The sequence below is a fragment of the Gobio gobio genome, assembly GCF_949357685.1.
Source record: "Gobio gobio genome assembly, chromosome: 12".
Classification (NCBI taxonomy): Eukaryota; Metazoa; Chordata; class Actinopteri; order Cypriniformes; family Gobionidae; genus Gobio; species Gobio gobio.
The window spans coordinates 27,628,961-27,646,838 of record NC_137105.1 but is presented as its reverse complement, the minus strand read 5'-3'; the positions used below and the strand labels follow the sequence as shown (position 1 = coordinate 27,646,838).

The following is a 17,878-nucleotide window of genomic DNA, read 5'->3' as shown; positions in this document are numbered from 1 at the left end:
TTATGACCAAAACACTCACAAAGACATTTAAGAGTTGAAATCATGCTTGTTATTTTTTCTTAAATGCACTTAAAAAAAATTTGATTCTCACTTATAATAATAATATTTACATTATTGTTTTCATTTTGTGCAATATTTTTTTTTTACAACAGAAATCAGTCAATCAAAAACTTACATTAGCTTTTCATCTAAAACTAAATAAATTTCCTATCATCACTGTAAAGCTGCTTTGAAGCAATCCGTGTTGTGAAAAGCGCTATAGAAATAAAGGTGACTTGACTTGACATTGGTGAACTCTTCTGTTCTTTTAACTAGTGCCTCATGCCATGCTCTAATCCACACACTCCGCAGGTTTGTTTAGCCATCCAGGAACATTCCTCCATGGCTTGTGTGTCCAGTCTCGATTACACAATCTATTTTTCCCCCATTCTCGCCTCGTCAGGCACCATCACATGTAATTACCGCCAAATCAGTGCGCCAATTGAGGCTGCCGCCCCAATTCGGAGTGCAACGGTCCTTCCTCCTCAAAGTGTTCGCTTGACAGGAGGTGGACAGATAAATAAAACTTTGAATACATGGCAGCTCAAAGTAAACCAGATGGGACCAGTATCTCCTGATGGAGTTTTTTTGTTCCTTGTAACTGTCGCCTTTGGTTTGCTCAGTTGGGGGTAATATTCAGAAAATATTATTGATATCACTGTACTGACACTATTGGATGATAATAGAACTTAATGAGATGGGATTTAGTTGGATAATCTAACTATTTTCTTCTGTGGAGCTGCTTTTGCTGAAATTAAAGTAATTTCATTATTGACGAAACTGCCAAGGACTATCGAACCCTTCTGGAGGACCATGTGCACCTAATCAGTCCCTCCAGAAAAACGCGATTATGCGATCGCGTGATTTAACGCATAATCAGCCAAAGTCCGCATATTCATGCGGGGGCCGCATTTTTTCAAATACGCCGCACTTTCGCCGCATAAATTGCCTATTTCCGCGTGCAAAATATGCGGGGCTATCATGATTTCATAATCCCCGCATTTTCGTTGCAAAAAAAGTCATATATATTAGCAGAAAGTTGAAACATTTTCGTTTACTTCACACAAGAGCCGCCATTTCCGCCTATTGCCATGGGAACGTTTTGAAGTGACGTGATTACCCGACGCGAACGTTATCGAAAAGCTTCAAACCCCGTGGAGAAACCATAGATACCGGTGAAACCATGATGAAGCACAAACTCCCATTGGCCAACAAAAATAACAGCAAAAGAGCAAAGCAGTTTCCCTGTGTGCTGACTGATTTCAAAACACAGCATCATGAAGCTTTGAAGCGTTATGAATCAATGAGTCGATTCAGCGGTTTGAAGCGTTATGAATCAATGAGTTGATTCAGCGGTTTGAAGCGTTATGAATCAATGAGTCGATTCAGCGGGTTGGATCGCCAAAGTCACGTATTTCAGCAGTTTGACACGCGATCCGAATCATGAATCGACTCGATGATTCATAGCATCATGATGCTGTGTTTTGAAATCAGTCATCACTATATAAGTCGTTATTTTTATTTTTTTGCACACAATACTATTATCGTCGCTTCATAAAGTTATTGTAGAACCACTGTAGTGAGATGGACTTTGTAACGACGTCTTTAGTAGGCTACCTTTTATGGGTCTTGAGAGTGTACATTGTGCCAATGGAGGCCTTTCTGAGCCATCGGAATTCAACTAAAATATCTTCATTTGTGTCCAACAACATAAAGGGAAGTCATTAATGACAGAATTTTCATTTTTAGGTGAACTAACCCTTTAAGAGATTGCACTTTGTGCATTGGAAGCACTCAAATGTCTGTTTTGTATAGCGACATCTGTAAAACAGGAAGTTATTTATAAATTTTTTCAGAAGTTGTAGCATATTCCTTTTGTAAAGCTACAGAACTTGATTGACTAAATGTTTTGTAAATTTGAGCCATTATTAAGGTCTTCAATAAAACAAGATGAGAACTTAAATATTCCAGCACTTTCTGTGATGTAGTGCTTTTTTTCTCTTTCTCATCAAACCGCAGTTTTTGCAAGTTCCCGCAATTTTATCGCATAAAATTGCATAAATATCCCGCATTTTTCATCGCATTTTTTAAGAAAACGTGCCGCATAATCAAGGATTTTTGCCCGCAACAATCACAAAAAAAAGCCGCATTTTTCTGGAAGGACTGCCTAATGGTTCAAACATTGTACCCTGAAGGACGTGCATACACACAGCAATACACACAGCAAGATTTGTAACAGAATGGTTTAATGAACATGAAAGTGAATTTGAACATCTCCCATGGCCTGCACAGTCACCATATCAAGTCAGAAAACGTTTTCCTCCACCAGCATCACATGACAGTGACTTGGCCAATATTCTGGAAGAGAAATGGCTCAAATTTCCTCTGGCCACTGTGCAGGACTTGTATCTGTCATTCAAGACAATCTGTCAAGACAAATTTATGCTTTTTTGGATGCAAAAGGCCCTCCACCATACTAATAATTGTGGTCTAAAATCAGGTGTTTCAATTTCATTGTCAAGCCCCTTTATTTTTGATTCCTTTGAAGAACCAGCTCATAATAGTCATTCGTTCGAGAATCTGACTGCATTGGTTGATGTATGTATTTCATTCATTGTTTGAAGGTTTCAAGGAGTCATTCTTTTGGGAGTCAGAATGTTTGTTTCATGCTGTAGATTCAATAGTGTTGTGGGTCTCAACAGGACACATTGTTTGATGTTCCAGGTTACAGGATACATTAAAGGTCCCATGGCATGAAATTGTCATTTTATGAGGTTTTTCAACATTAATATGAGTTCCCCTAGCCTGAATATTGTTCCCAAGTGGCTAGAAATTTTGATGGGTGTAAACCGAGTTCTGGCTGTCTTTCTCTGCCTTTGAGAAAATGACAGGCCAGACTAGCCAATCTTGAAGTCTCCTGTTATGAAGTCATAACAGGAACGGTTACCTCCCTTTCTTCCGCCCAGAGAATTTGGCACGCCCATTTAAGTGCCATATTTGTCCTCGAGAGATCATGGCTTGTGAACGAGTGAATGCTGCCAGTTTCTCAGTGTTTGGATGTATAAATGAAAACAGAAGTCTTTTTTCAGTTCCTTCTGATCTGTGATTAGTGATTTCTGATGTGTAGCTAATTATTCAAGTTCACACAGAACTTTATTATTCGTGCACACGCTGCGGCTTCTCTCTCTCCCGACAGAACGGTGTTTACTATCTTGTGAGTCAGTGTTTTTGTACGTCCTCATCGCGTCTATCTGTTCTACAATGTGCATACAGTCATGAGTTTCTGAGTTTCCATACGCGGCGCAAGATTAAGCAGAAGGGGGGTAAGCGTGAGCGTATCCGGGCTAGCCAGCCTAGCCCACAATAAAATGGATTACATTTGATTACTGCTGTTGTGTCTTTGTTTGCGCTGTGTACTCAATGCGCGTCACTGACGCTTTTCATATGATAGGAAAATATCTAAAAAATAATGCTATAATCAATACTTACTCGTAACTCGTTCATCTTGACAGCTGTAATGGTACATTGCATGTGTTACAAAGTTGGTAGAATAAGGAGGAAGATGGGCTCGGCGTGACTGGGACTCGTGTTTATTTAGAACTCTCAGATACAAACAAAATAAACTCGCGCTGACAGACAGCGCTCTCACAAATCAATAGTTACTATAAATAACTTTGTTAGCAATCTCTCCGTCTCTGGTCTGTGATGTCCGAACGAATCATTCTTTTGAACCGGTTCTTTTTAGTGAACCGAACCAGTTCACCAAATCGGACTGAATCGTTCTAAACGGTTCACGTCTCCAGTCAGCGCTGATCCATAATTTACTAGAGTTACTAACTTTCTGACATGAGTGACAGCCCCTCCGACTAGAAATAAACGAATAACCTGAAGTATATGCTAGTAACTAAAACAGTTCACTGAACTGAGACGTGCTGAACTGATGAGAAGTGAACTCAGGTCCATCCGTCTCTCTGGCAGCAGGCTCTGCTCGTGCCTCGTAGACCTCGTTAAACCACGCCCCCTCCGCTACAAGATCTGATACTCATTCAAATGCAAAGATGTCAGCCAATCACAACAGTGGGCGTTTTTACTGAAGTCTCACAGCAGACACGCCTCTTGAAACAGGGCATTCAGCCAGAGGGCAAACATCAGTATAGAAAAAATGCCTTTTATTTCTAAATTATGACATTTTATGATGTAAAAATCATACTAACAATATAAGTACACCTCAGGAAACATTATAAAATAATAGAAAAATGCCATGCCATGGGACCTTTAATACAGTATTACTTAAGAATGCACATGCAGGAGCCACAAATAAATCCGACAGTCATGAAAATCAGTTCTGGAATTTTTAAAAAGCCATGCTTCTAATAACAGCTTCATCAATTGTGTTGGTTTACTTCCCTCCAAACCAACTCATTTTCTAAGTTTGCTTTTAAGGTTTTTCTCCTTGAAAGGCAAATTGTGGCAGTGCATTTCTTAAAGTCTAGGATTGGCACACGCCTGTCTACTGTAATGTGGTGCAATCATTTGGATTGAGGTTGAGGTGAGCCGAGCAGGAGTGCGGTGTAAAGTAACGGTCTGTTCACTGTCATAGAGTTTGCTTATTTTTTCAGGGTGGTCTTTTCTCATTTTTCCTTTATCTACCTGTTCCAGCTTTGGGCTGTGAATTAGCCCATTGTTTAAACACCCATGAGTGCCCTTTTTTGACAAGGGAACATCATACCATACAGCAGTTTCTTTATATACTTTTATAAACAACAATAACTTGACAACATGATTCATTATGTTTTCTATGCCATTTAGAGTTGTAGCTGTAGTCTGCATAAACAAGCTAAAGAGGCAGCATTTTCCTGTCTATAGCAAAAACAGGTGAGATATTTGCTTGATTTGGCCACGATTAAATCCGCAAGGTTTTGTTCAGATTAACCACTTCAAAGACCTCCATTCACTCAAGGAGAAAACGGGCAGTAATAAGAATCACAATTTAATTGCCTCAAGACCGCTGTGAAGCTCTTTCCAGGCTCAGTCTCCCCCTCCCCCCTCCAGAATGTAGGTCTTGCAGACACAATTTACATACGAGTTTAGTTATACCTGCACTTGACAAAATATATTCCCAAAGACTAAAGAGGTGCATTCACGCCACGTTGGGATTGCCTAATTACAAGATTTGTAACTTGTAAAAACCTTTCACGTCCTCATAGAGCTCGTAATTACTGCTTGTAAGATAGGAATTTTCTGAGATCTCTGAGATGTACCACATTTTATTCAATGCTACAGCCAGTTATTCTACTTTGAAATGTGTGTTCCGTGTGTCGGAATGTTTTTGTTTTGGTCTTTGCGATACCGCACGTGGCCAGTTTAGGCTACCCAATAGTATTCGACACCACAGGTTGCCAGTTGGCAGAAAACACAGCGTTTTGCTGCCATGGAAGCCAGCAAACAAACTGGGTCCGAGATCGCAGATATTTCCCTACCTAAAAGGCCTCAACATCCATCAAAAAATCTATATGAATATTTTGAATTTGGACTGCAGTACCGCATACCGTAACTTTATGTTATGTAAATCTCTATGTGACTAAAGGAATAGCTCACCAAAAATATAAAGGATTATCATGCTCTCATATTGTTCATATATCTCATAAATCACTGTTTGTGAACATTTTTTGGAGAATCTTCATTGTGCTCTTTTACATGCAATCAAAGTATACTGTATCTAGATGGATTCTGTCAAGGTCCAGTGGCATTAAAATGAACACATATGACTCGTGCACTTCTGAAACCATAGCTTTGTGTCAGAAACAGAACAAAATGTATGTTAAATTTTCAGATGATCTTCCTCTTCTCCAGTGTAGCTCATATCTTACTTGCACTTTATACTCAAAAATACTGTGATGTGATTGGTTAGGACACACACAATAACCAATGGTGTTCAACATCACTGACATGGTTCAATGTATCTTTATGCAACAAATTCAATTGAGATATGAGAGCTATGGTTGAATAAAAGATTTTCAGTAAATAATAGGTTTAATATGGATTTAATTTTTAATTTTATATTTTCTTGGACACTAATGTGTTTTATATACCTCCAATTGTGTTATTTCATGGTGTTGATGAATTTAAAATGTTAAGTCTGATGTCACATTTCATCGTTTCCAGGTCCAAGCGAGATGCCAAAAGAAAACAGCATATGGTGCTAATTATACACTCACGGTGTGCTGTAATACTACCAAAATATTCCAACCTTTATCTCCATACTAAAAACTCTGTTGGCCAGACAGTGATTCACCTTTTTTAATCGTTCAAATATATATTGGTGTCTGGGATGCTGTGAACCAAGAGACTGTAGTGTACACCATGTTTTTAAAAGCTTAGCTTAAATGTGTGCTAAAAATGAATAGGGGTCTTTATTCTCACTTGAGTCAGAGTGGAGACTTGGACCCTAAATCAATATTTGTTGCAGTGTATAATTCTAAAATGTGGGAAAATAGTAAGAATACGCAATGAGCATTAATATATTTATTTTTAATGATGTTCTTTGTAATTGCATGTGCAAAAATTGTATGTAAATGTAAATAAAGTTTTAATTATCAGACAAATCTATATGTATTTGTTATTTTCTTTTCATTTCTAGAAGTCTCTACGAGACAAGCCTGACAACAGTTCCCCAAGATGCCTTTGAAAATATGGTCAATATCTCAAGAATGTAAGTACTTTTTTAGAGATGATGCCATTTGATATTAGAGTATTTATTAAAAATGATTGCACTAAAATCTTGTTATCTGTAAGTGAATAGATCTTAGTGTAGAATTAATCAAACCCGGTGGTACCTAAACATTTCCATTATCTATCATTATTTGTTATATATTTCTATAGTGATGTTACAATCGTGGCTTTGTGCGCAGTAGTACAGTATGTGTGGGGTGACCCAAGGTGTGGATTATAGAAAACAATTAGGAGTCTTCCAGATGGGAATTATGAGTTAAAGGGTTAGTTCACCCAAAAATGAAAATTAGACACTGGAGCAGTTATATGATGGATAGATGCACTTTTATAGACTTCATAAATGAGACAAATATTCACTGCCATTATAATGTTTGGATTAGCCAGGACTTTTGTAATATAACTCCAATTGTATTCGTCTAAAATAAGAATAGGATGACTTGAGGGTGAGAAAATCAAGGGCTAATTTTCATTTTTGGGTGAACTAACCCTTTAAAGACTGACTCCTATTCCGTACGTACACAGAACAATCATTTAAAGGATTCTCATTCTGAAAACACTGCAGTGTTTAAGTGGCCGCTGAGAGCAAGCATCAAGATGAAATGCTACAAAAAATTATGGGTATTTGGTGGCAATGTAGACTGAAAAGTTATTCATTGGCACTTGAATTTTGCTCATTACTTTTGCCTTTATTGTCTAAACAGTCATCAGCAACTACTCCTGTATATAAGGGTTGTGTTGAGTTGAATGTTGAAGAATAGGAATAAGTAGGAATAATTTTGGTAAAGTGCTGGATTAAAAATTATGCATGGGGAATTATGCAGCAATTGTATTTTTCTTTTTCTTTTTTTTCTTTTCCTTCATAATTCAAACAACTTTTAAAAAATATATATTTACATTGAGAAATACTTGATCCTAATATTTAACTTAATTCAGGAAAGTCAGGGTGTTATAATTGCCCACATGTAAAATTGTTGACAATTTCTCAGAAAGTTATATGATCACACTTCTTTTACTTCTGTTCTCTACTGTGCATGTGCTAAGTGTGTTGACACCCTTGAATGTTTATTTTTGAAGAAATGTAATGCTACATTTACTCTCGTTGTTCCCTACATGAATATATATGTTGAAATTGCAATAGCCAAGACTGAAAACAAGGGCTGATTTCATCATTAAGATTGGAACTCGCACTGCTTCCTAAGATGCTACTGGGGAATTCCTCAGCATGACTGGTGTCTGAAGCACATGTTTAACCGTGACAATTGTATTGGCCGGCGATAGCCATGATGTCACTGCTAGTGCGACCATGAGGTATAAAAGAGAATATGTGTGCCTGGAGAACATGTCATCCGTTTCGTCTTCAGGGATTGCTTTGTTTGTGTGGATCCGTGTCCAAGGTTTTTGACACCTGATGACACACACGACTTGTGCGTTGTTTGTTTTGGCGAGGAGCACGCACGCTCAGTCCTCGACGGTGCTGTTTGCGTGCATTGTGAGCGTTTCCCTTTGAGGAAGCTCCACTCTTGTTTGTCCCTCTTCTCGAGGGAAGAAGGACAAACATCTGTACCCCGCAGCTCGGTCCTGCTCACGCTGAGGCAGAGAGGAGATGAGATCGTGGGCAACTGGGGAGCTCACTAAGGAGTTCAAGAGAGGTGTAAATCTCTCACGCGCTTCAGCGGCTGACAAGAGAGAGCTGCTGGAGGAAGACTCCAGGGTCAGGGTCTTGAACCAAGGTCAGGGTCTTCTTCTGAGGCGGTAGCTGAGCTGTGCCGCTCCACAGACCTGGCTCTCCGAGCGACTAAACAAACCATGGACACAATTGATAGATCGGTGGTGGCAATGGTGGCCATGGAGAGGCACCTGTGGGTGAACCTGGCTAGCGTTGGGGAGAAAGAGAAGGCTTTTCTTCTCGATGCGCCGATTTCACCTTCTGAATTGTTTGGCACTTCCATTGAGGCGGCAGTCGGCAAGTACAGGGAGGCGAAGGCATGCTCGGCCGCTTTTACAACATACATACTGTGCCGGGTCCGAGTCCGTGTTCGAGGACCAAAGACTGGGCCAGAGGGCCTGTGTTGCCACTCATGCCCCTCCTCCGCTGAGGAGCAGGTCACGCAGGAAGCACGAGGAAAGAAAGAAGAAGCATAATCTGAGGGAAGTGATCCAGTACAGACGTGACCAGCATCCTGGAACCAGCAGAGGCAGATAACATCTCCTCCTTCCCTCTGAGGGTTATGACATAACCTCTCCTTTTCCTCCCTCCTTTCCCCTTTCCCCCTTTCCTCACTGGGGGCTGGGACGATGATGACATTGTTCCTTATAATAGAACACTTCTGATGGTCCAGCTCGGGTCTTGTTGAGTGCGCGATTTTATAGGTTTTAAAAGAGCATGGTAGGCCTCCTCTCATTTTGAGAGTTACCTATTTTGATGCTTCCGCTCTTCAAGTAACAGGTGTAAGCTTTGTTAGGTCTCCTCCTAATCGTGAGAGTCGTTTTGCACATATCTCAGTTCCCTGTAGCTTTGTTAGTAAATAGGAGGATAAAGCTAAGTTGTTTGACCTCTTTTGTGAGCCTGCTCATAAATGCCTTTAGGAAGAAGGTACGTTGTTAGGCCATTTCTCGTTTGAAATATGTACTCCTAGCGGTTGGAGAAGGCCCTCTCCTGCTCGCCCACGCAGAACATGGTTGTGGCAAGCAGCGAGGCAGAAGGACCGTGAGAAAGGGGGCGAGGCCGGTGGTGAGTGATAATGAAAGCCAGCTGTGCGCCGCACCGGTCACGTGTCTCATGGAGGAGCTCAGAAGCATAACAGGATGAGCGACGACAGTTATGTTGTGTTTTATTATGTGTATGCACGGCAGTCGTTCGTGAAGAGGCTGCAACTTTCAGTTTGTTTGTTTATTTATTAAAGTATTTTTGAAACGTCCGCCAGTTCCCACCTCCTTCTTACCATATTAACAAACCTCATTACAATGGATTCATTAAATTGCTCTCTTCTACATGAATGGAACCTCGTCATCTGTCATTCTTCACCCATGTTGAGATCGGCGCTACGAGCCACCACTGCTCATTCGACTTGAATGAATGAATGAATGATTATTGCCATTTTGCAATACCTTCTCATTGGATGCGAACTATAGAGACTCTGTTAAGAGAAACAGACAGGTTTTAGGCTAACAAAGTTAAGAAAACAGAATGAGTTATCTTCCCTGGCAGTTCTGGGGGTCCCTATGTTCCTGGCCATATTCCCTTAAAGGAATCTTCCTTAAAGAAAAAGGATAAAGGTTCCAAGCCTTTAAGCTCAGCCCTGGGTCAAGTTCTTCCGTTTGACCTTGTTAAGGTACTTTCTCACTGAGGCATTTAGCTTGGACAGTGGACATAGGGAGTAGTGTCACCGGCAGCAAATACTGGTGTGTACTTTTGGGGAATTTTACTCTGGAATTTCAGACCATTGAGTTCATTTTCTTGTGCTTAGTAACAGCCAATTCAGCATACATTCCCCTCTGCATGGCTGCGTGAGCATTTGTTCCCCAGTAGCGTCTTAGTGAATTCGACTGATTAATCGGTTTTGCTGATTAATCAGCACCGATAGCTAATTGGTGGAGCAATCAGTTATCGGCAAAAATCCATAACGATAGTTTTTCGGGGTTGCTTCCATTGCTGGAGCGGCTGAGAAGGGTGCGCTGTCATTACACACAGTACGAGAGCTCTGAGAAGGGTCCGCTGGTTTTATATAACACGAGAGCGGCCTCTAGAGGCGAAATAAAAACTATCACTGACTTTGTTTACATTGACACGTGAGGATGCGTGCTGCACGGAAAGCACACACTGCACAGAGTGCTGACACATCGGATGCACGTTTAAAACACAGACAGCGAAACGGTATGAATACAGAACACTTTAGTACAGGGGTGTCCAACCCTGGTCCTGGAGAGCTACCACCCTGCAGATTTTAGCTCCAACCTCAATCAAACACACCTGAACTAGCTAATCATGGTGTTCAGGGTGCTAGATAATTACAGACAGGTGTGTTGGAGCAGGATTGGAACTGAAATCTGCAGGACGGTAGCTCTCCAGGAGCAGGGTTGGACACCCCTGCTTTAGTACATGTTGCCAAATCACAAGTAATGAATTTGTTGACTAGATGCTGCATTAGCAGATAAAGAACAGAAGTATGTATGTACTTTTTCGTAGAGGCTGAGAGGATGCTAATATTAGCAGTAGGCTACTTCAAGCAGTTAAAACAACTCGTGAGAAAGCAAACTGTATTGTCATGCAGGTGACAGAAATATAAACAAATCAGAAACGCATTCCATTTCGATACATAATTTGTTATTTTGATTAGATAATCGTCAAGTGTTCAAAAAAAGCAGACTATTTGGATTTATTTAAAATGGTAACACTTTACAATAAGATTACATTTGTAACATTAACTAAGTTTAATAAAGGCTGTAAATGTATTGTATACATTTTTAAATTGAGTTTTTATTTTTTATTTGATCTGTTAAACTTAGTTAATGCACTATGAAGTAACATGAATGATCAAGGTACAATTGTATTGCCCAAACATTAATACATGCTGTAAAATGTATATTGCATAATTCATATTGTTCGTGTAAGCTAGCTAATACATCCATGTTAACAAATGGGACTTGCAAAGTGTTACCTATAAAATTTACGTTTCTAAGTTATAGCTAAAAACATTTATTTATAATATTATTTTAATGTTTAAATTATTTTCTTTAGAATTTGTTCTGTTAGAATATATTCATATTTACATATGCATTTCATTTAGCACATTTTCATGGTTTCAGCCCTGTTTTACTTAGAGTGTTATGGTTTTATGTATTTATTTAATTTATTTTTTTATCCAGTATTCATTTTAAAAATCGGTTGATTAATCAGTTATCAGCAAGTGCGGTCCAACCTAGTTATCGGTATTGGTAAAATCCACTATCGGTCGACCTCTACTTAGGACGCAGTGCGAGTTCAAATTTGAAAGGGAACGTCTCTGGTTACAAATGTAACCTTTGTTCCCTGAGAAGGGGAAAGAGACACTGTGTCTTGTTGCCTTTTTATACCTTGCACTAGTAGTAACATCATGGCTGTCGCTGGTCAATACAATTGTCGCAATTAAAAGTGCTTCAGACACCAGTCACGCTGAGGCATTCCCCAGTAGTGTCTTAGGATGCAGAGTCTCGTTCCCCTTCTCAGGGAACCAAGGTTACATTTGTAACCTGAGATCTTTTTTTTCTTTCTTTTCTTTCTTTTCTCTCTCTCTCTCTCTCTCTCTGCTGAAGGTTTTCAACTTAAAATAACCTTGTGTTACTATAAATTTTACCTGCATTTTCTCCCTTCTTTCCTCAGCTATCTGTCCGTGGATGTCTCTCTGAGCAGGATAGAAAGGCATTCCTTCTACAACCTGAGAAAGCTTACTCATATGTAAGTCAAAGCATCCATATATACATTCTAGTTAACCACACTCAAATAAATCATATATCAGTGCCACTGGTTATAAATTCTCTTTCACTAAAATTACTTTAGAAATAGGTACATGTTTCATTGGGCGGCTGAGCTACAGTGGTCACTTTGTTTCAATAGAAACTGATGTCTTATCAGATTTACGGTGTGCAAAAGTATTTCTATAAACTATGTACAATTTTGAAAACATTTGGTTTTTACAGCCTGGTTTCATTGTTTATACGTAGGTATCTGTACATAACATTTAACCCCTAGGAGTCTGAGCTGTTTTGGGGCCCTTTAGAAGTTTTGACATGCTCTTACATTTGTGTTTTTTTTTTTTCAGTTGCTTATAAATACATTAATGGCAAAAGTGTAATAACACTGTATTCAGCACAAACTGGGCTACCATAATATGTGAGCAACATGTATGTACATGCTTGTATTTTTGAGAGAAAAATGTTTATGCACGGTTTTTGAAAAAACAAAAAACTTTGTTTTAAAATGAAGGCCTCAAAACACAATAGATATTTTTCTTCACAAAGCCAATATGCGATGAGGCATGATAGCTATTGAATAATGCTGGAGATCACCTAAGAGGACAAAAGGACATAATAACCCGCATATATAATTAAAAATATATAATTTTACAATATTGTGCATAATTATAAAAGTTCGAATAGCATTGCATTATAAATATAATCTATTATGAAAACACCCAACATGGTTTAAATAACACAGATGAGCCATGTATTGTCGCGATTGTGTGTTTATTATCTTCAAACGTGTCTATCTGCATGTTATAGCGATTTCTGGAAGCTGAACGAATCGTTCTTTTGAACCGGTTATTTTTAGTGAACCGATCGAACCAGTTTACCAAATCGGACTGAATCGTTCTAAACAGTTCGCATCTCTAGTAAGCACTAATCCATAAATTTATAAAGTGAATAACTTTTTAACGTGTCTGACTGTCTCTCTGACTCGAAATAAACCAACTTCCTGGAGTTATTCAGTTACTCCAACGATACACTTAACCTACTGTACGAGCAGAAGCTGATGATACTGAGCATGCGTGCAGCGTACACGAACGAGCGTAACCTAACCTATACGGCCTGTCACAGTTCTCGTTCTCGAGTCAAGAATCGGTTGCAAGCGGTTGCAGCGGTTTTCGGATCACCAGTACACTGAATCGAGAACGTATGCGGTCTGTCGCAGTTCTCGTTCTCAAGTCAAGAATCGGTTGCAGCGGTTTTCGGATCACCAGTACACTAACCGAGAACTGTTTATTTCGGACATGTCCGATTTGAGAACCCATGAGCTGATACTGACTGAGCATGCATTTAAGTATTTATTTATTTAAAAGATTAATGTTAATGTATATTTATAGTTAATGAGGACACATTCACAAATTGGGTTAGTATTAAATAAACAATGTTTTAATATAAATTTATTAAAGTGTTCAAATAATACACACATTTTAAAAAGAACAATTGCTGGAAAAGTGCACTTACACACTGTAATTGTCTTACACACTATTGTAATGAACATCAGTTAGGATGGCATTCCAGAGACCAGTTTATGGCAAGGTCCCTCCCTAACTACCGGGGTGGAAGAAGATGTGCCACACTGTGATTGGACCCTTGGTGAATGAACATAAACAAATGTTCAGCAACATCAGATAAGATGCCAAGACAACTGCCAGACACCTCTTACTGGGCAGGAAGGGGGACCTTCTGCACCCACTACCACCAAGGAGAGGACTCTCATTGGTCTAAAAGTTGACTTGAACCACCAAACTCATTCCTAAGGTTTAGGCTAGAGCTGCCATAAAAATTCCTTCAGGACCTCCTGGATGCAGCAGCAAAAGAGAGGCCACAGAGATCTATCTAAATCCATTCATACACATGTTTGGAGGCCTTAAATGTATATAAACTGCAACTCATCCACTTCATCTTCACACCAAGCACTGTTTATGTTAATGGTCATTGACTGTAAACACAACAGTCCAAGGGACAGATCCACAAATGACAGACAAACAGACAAACAAATGTGTGGACGATGACTTAACCGTTTCTTATCATGTTTGGTCTCCATCTGTTCCATATGATGCCTTTTATATTTTAAAAGAGGTTTGGTAAAGAAATAATGCATGGGTAAAACATTAAAGACATTGTCTTGACATGCCACTTTAGGCCATGCAAATGAGTTCCTCACTAGGGTGGGCAACATCGGGGCTACTTCGGAGATCAGTGGCCAATCACACTCCAGGATCAGAAAGGCGCCGGATTTCAATCTCCTCCCCATCGGAAAGGGATAAATATGTCCCCTGGGTAGACACACCCTTGTTCTGCGTTTCTAACCCGATGGGGAAGGAGACACTAACAGACACATCACGTCCTGAGTTTCTGACCTGACGAGGAAAGAGACTGCAAGACGGTTGAGGTTAAGCTTTTGCGAGCAAAACCTTTTATATTGCTTTCGGCTGCACTCTAGCTGCAAGAAGGGCTCTCTCACTGAGAGATCTTATCTGACCCTTTCGATGACTCCAGCAGCACAGCCCAGTCCACCAAGGACCTCTGCATCAGCAGACATTGCCTGTCCCACACGGCTCCTCAGTGACGCAGCCAGCCTGCAACGGACCCTGTGAAAATTCGACTGACCCAGCAGCCTGGTCCATTTCCTAAGGACCCTCTCTCTTTTCCATTGCTACATTCTGTTCAACAGCATTGCATTTATCCATTCTGTGTTCACATAATTTATCGGTTTTATTAATTAATTCATTACTTTTATTTTTGGTTATTAGTTTACTAATACATTTAATTAATTTTATTACACTGTGTCTTCATTGTGTTGATGATCAAAGACTCTACTAGTTATCCAGACTCACAAATCCTTCAGATAAATCAGCTGACCAACTGAATTATTGAACAGCTCCTTTGAGAGTGTTCTTACATTGTTAAGATAGTATTCTTAGCTGGTGCCCCGTATCAAAAAGTGGGAGGGGTCATCTGATACACTCATAACCACACCTTAAGTGACACGTGATCTAAAAAATCACTGACCTCATCGGTGAATTGAGTAATAATCACTACATAATTGGTGCCCCGTGTGAGGCTAACTAAGATTGAAACAAATCTTTTGTTCATCAACACAAAGAATTCACCTAAAAGATTGCAAGGTAAATTACTTTAACAGGAAACAAAAATTCTCAGCTTGGTCGGTTACTGTTTGCTTAGCAGGTGGTTCCTCCCAAGCCTGATTCATAGTTTCTTCACTCAGCTCTGTGGGACCATTTATGAATAGGATTTTTTGCAGCTGAATTGTTTGCAGTAAGAGCTGTTGTTTAAGCTTTGGACCATTTTATAGTGGCATAGTTCTGGTAAGGGTTTCCTCATCCAGGAAACTATAGTGTTATCAGAGGTTGTGATTATTAATAATAACTAGTTGCTACTACTAAGTATAGCAAAGGACTCCAGTACCTTGTAAGTCTATCAAAATTTGAGAGTTCTGTGTGAACTTAGATAAGTGTCAGATAAGGGTAGTTCCTTCTGACCACTCATAGCCAAGAGCTAGAGTCCGTGTCACTAGTCAGGGTGTGACTTACAGTGCCCCTGTGACTTCAAACTATAAACACTTTTGTGTTAAATACTGAGAATAGCTAGTTGCTAGGTGCAGTAGAGTATCTGTCAAAAATGGCAGAATTGACCCTAGCTGAACAGCTGGTTGTAGACCTTACCAGTGCTGTGAATCCAGGTTACATAGAGATGATTAAGGGCTTAGATTATGATGAAATCAGCCTCAAAACAACACAGCTAACCGCTGAAGCAGCAGGCCAGGCCATAAAAGGTGCCTCGCTAACCAAACTCCTCTCTGGCTTAGCACTAAATTGGGCTGCTCAGTTAGCCCAAGCAATAAACAGAGTATCCCTTGCTAAGGAACAGATGAGAGATAGGGATATGATGATCCAAGAGCTAAAGAGTGAGCTGGCTGATATGCGTCATGCAAATGACCATTTAAAGGTGGAAGCTAGTAGGTTGTCTGCAGATAAAGAAGACTTGCGGTGTGTTACAGACAGCCAAGAAGAGAAAATTAAAAGGTTAAAAGAAGAAAATCTAGACCTAGAAAATGAGCTTGAACAGGTCAAGAATGAGTGTGTAAGTTCAGTCTCTGTACCCGCTCTGCAAACAGAGTTGGCTCAGGCTCAAAGTGATTTGTCAGCACAGTCAGACAAATTAAGAGTAGTGAGTATGAGTGAGAAACAGGCCAAGGATGAGTTAAAGTCAGCCTTGTCTGAAATTTCTTGTTTGAAAAGGGACTTAGAGATAGAACACAAACTGTATACCGATACACGTGAAGAGTCACAGTTGTTTAAGCGACAACTGTATGATTCAAAACAGGTTCAGATTCAACTCAGAGATGATTTGGCTTGACGATAAATTATTAGAAGTCCAGAACAGTCATGACAGAATTGCTGCCAGAGCCCGAGGGTGGGCAGATAAAAATTATGTTGCAGAGCAGAGACTAGAGGAAATAGGGAAAAGAATGGAGCAGTTAGACATAAATAGGGACATGCCCCCTGATCCTGAACCACCAAGTGTGCGCTTCAGCTCATTCAGTCCAGCAGTGAAAGATCCCTTACTTGATAGCCCCTCACAGAGACAGCGCTATCAGGCCTATGGTGATGCTGTTGCAGCCTGTGGCCCAACCCCCACTGCTAGTCCCAGCCATCCTCACGGAGTAGATTCTTACTCACCAGTATGGGGAAAAACTAGTCGCTCCATCCCTGACTTCCCTAGTACAGCACCATCCAGAGACAGTAGGCTGCGTCAGCTTAGGGAATTAGCACGTGATATCGAAGTGTTTAATCCTGATACCCCTGGAAGCAACATAGAGTTATACCTTAAAGATGTAAACTATGCACTGTCATACATCCCTGAGGCCACTATGGCAGATAAACTCCTCATTCTGAGGAAAACGACGAACTGTCCATGGTTTCATGGAAAGACAAAGTCCAGCCATTGCTGGTAATTACAATGAACTGTGTAGGGCCCTGAGAGCCGAATACACAATATATCAAAACCCATCTGTCTCCAGGCTTTCTGCCTTACAGACTAAGCAAAACCGCTATGAATCACCCAGAGAGTATTATGAGCGCTTGCGCAGAGTATATTTTGCTGGTTCGGATTCTCCTAGGGCAGAAGAGGATGTGATATTTAAAAGTCTGTTTGTGAGTAAGTTGCATCCAACAATTAGGAAATCCCTTTCCCTGCTGGTGGATGTTGATCACATGACTGCAGCAGAGTTAAGACAGCTTGCAATGAGAGCCTGGGAGAGTGAGAAGTTACACACAGACAAGAAAGACAGGGACCCAGGTACTCATGTGTTTGAACTCCGACATGACAGGGAGCCTCCTCTTGAACTAGAAGGTTCCAAGCTTCCCCAAAGTTGACCAGCCCATACTGGCCGATACTGGCGGATACAAGGGTGGCAGACATACACATAGGGAAGAAAGGTACAGGAGGTTCACAGATAAATCAAGGGACAGTCACAAACAGGGCAGTCAGAAGAAAAAGGAGTTCAAAGGTACTGAAGAAAGGGATCGTGATAACTTGAAGCAGAAAATACTTGCTAAAGCCCTCAAAGACCTTAAGTCAG

General features: G+C 40.2%; 1 protein-coding gene across 1 annotated transcript in view; it reads left to right on the top strand.

Annotated features, from left to right (window-relative positions):
• The window catches only part of tshr (thyroid stimulating hormone receptor), a 133,353-nt gene that overhangs the window by 51,371 nt on the left and 64,104 nt on the right, over nucleotides 1-17,878 (top strand). The window contains exons 2-3 of the mRNA XM_079831674.1: nucleotides 6,680-6,751; nucleotides 12,131-12,205. Of these exons, the coding sequence (XP_079687800.1) occupies nucleotides 6,680-6,751; nucleotides 12,131-12,205 (147 nt within the window). The remainder of the gene's footprint in view (nucleotides 1-6,679; nucleotides 6,752-12,130; nucleotides 12,206-17,878) is intronic.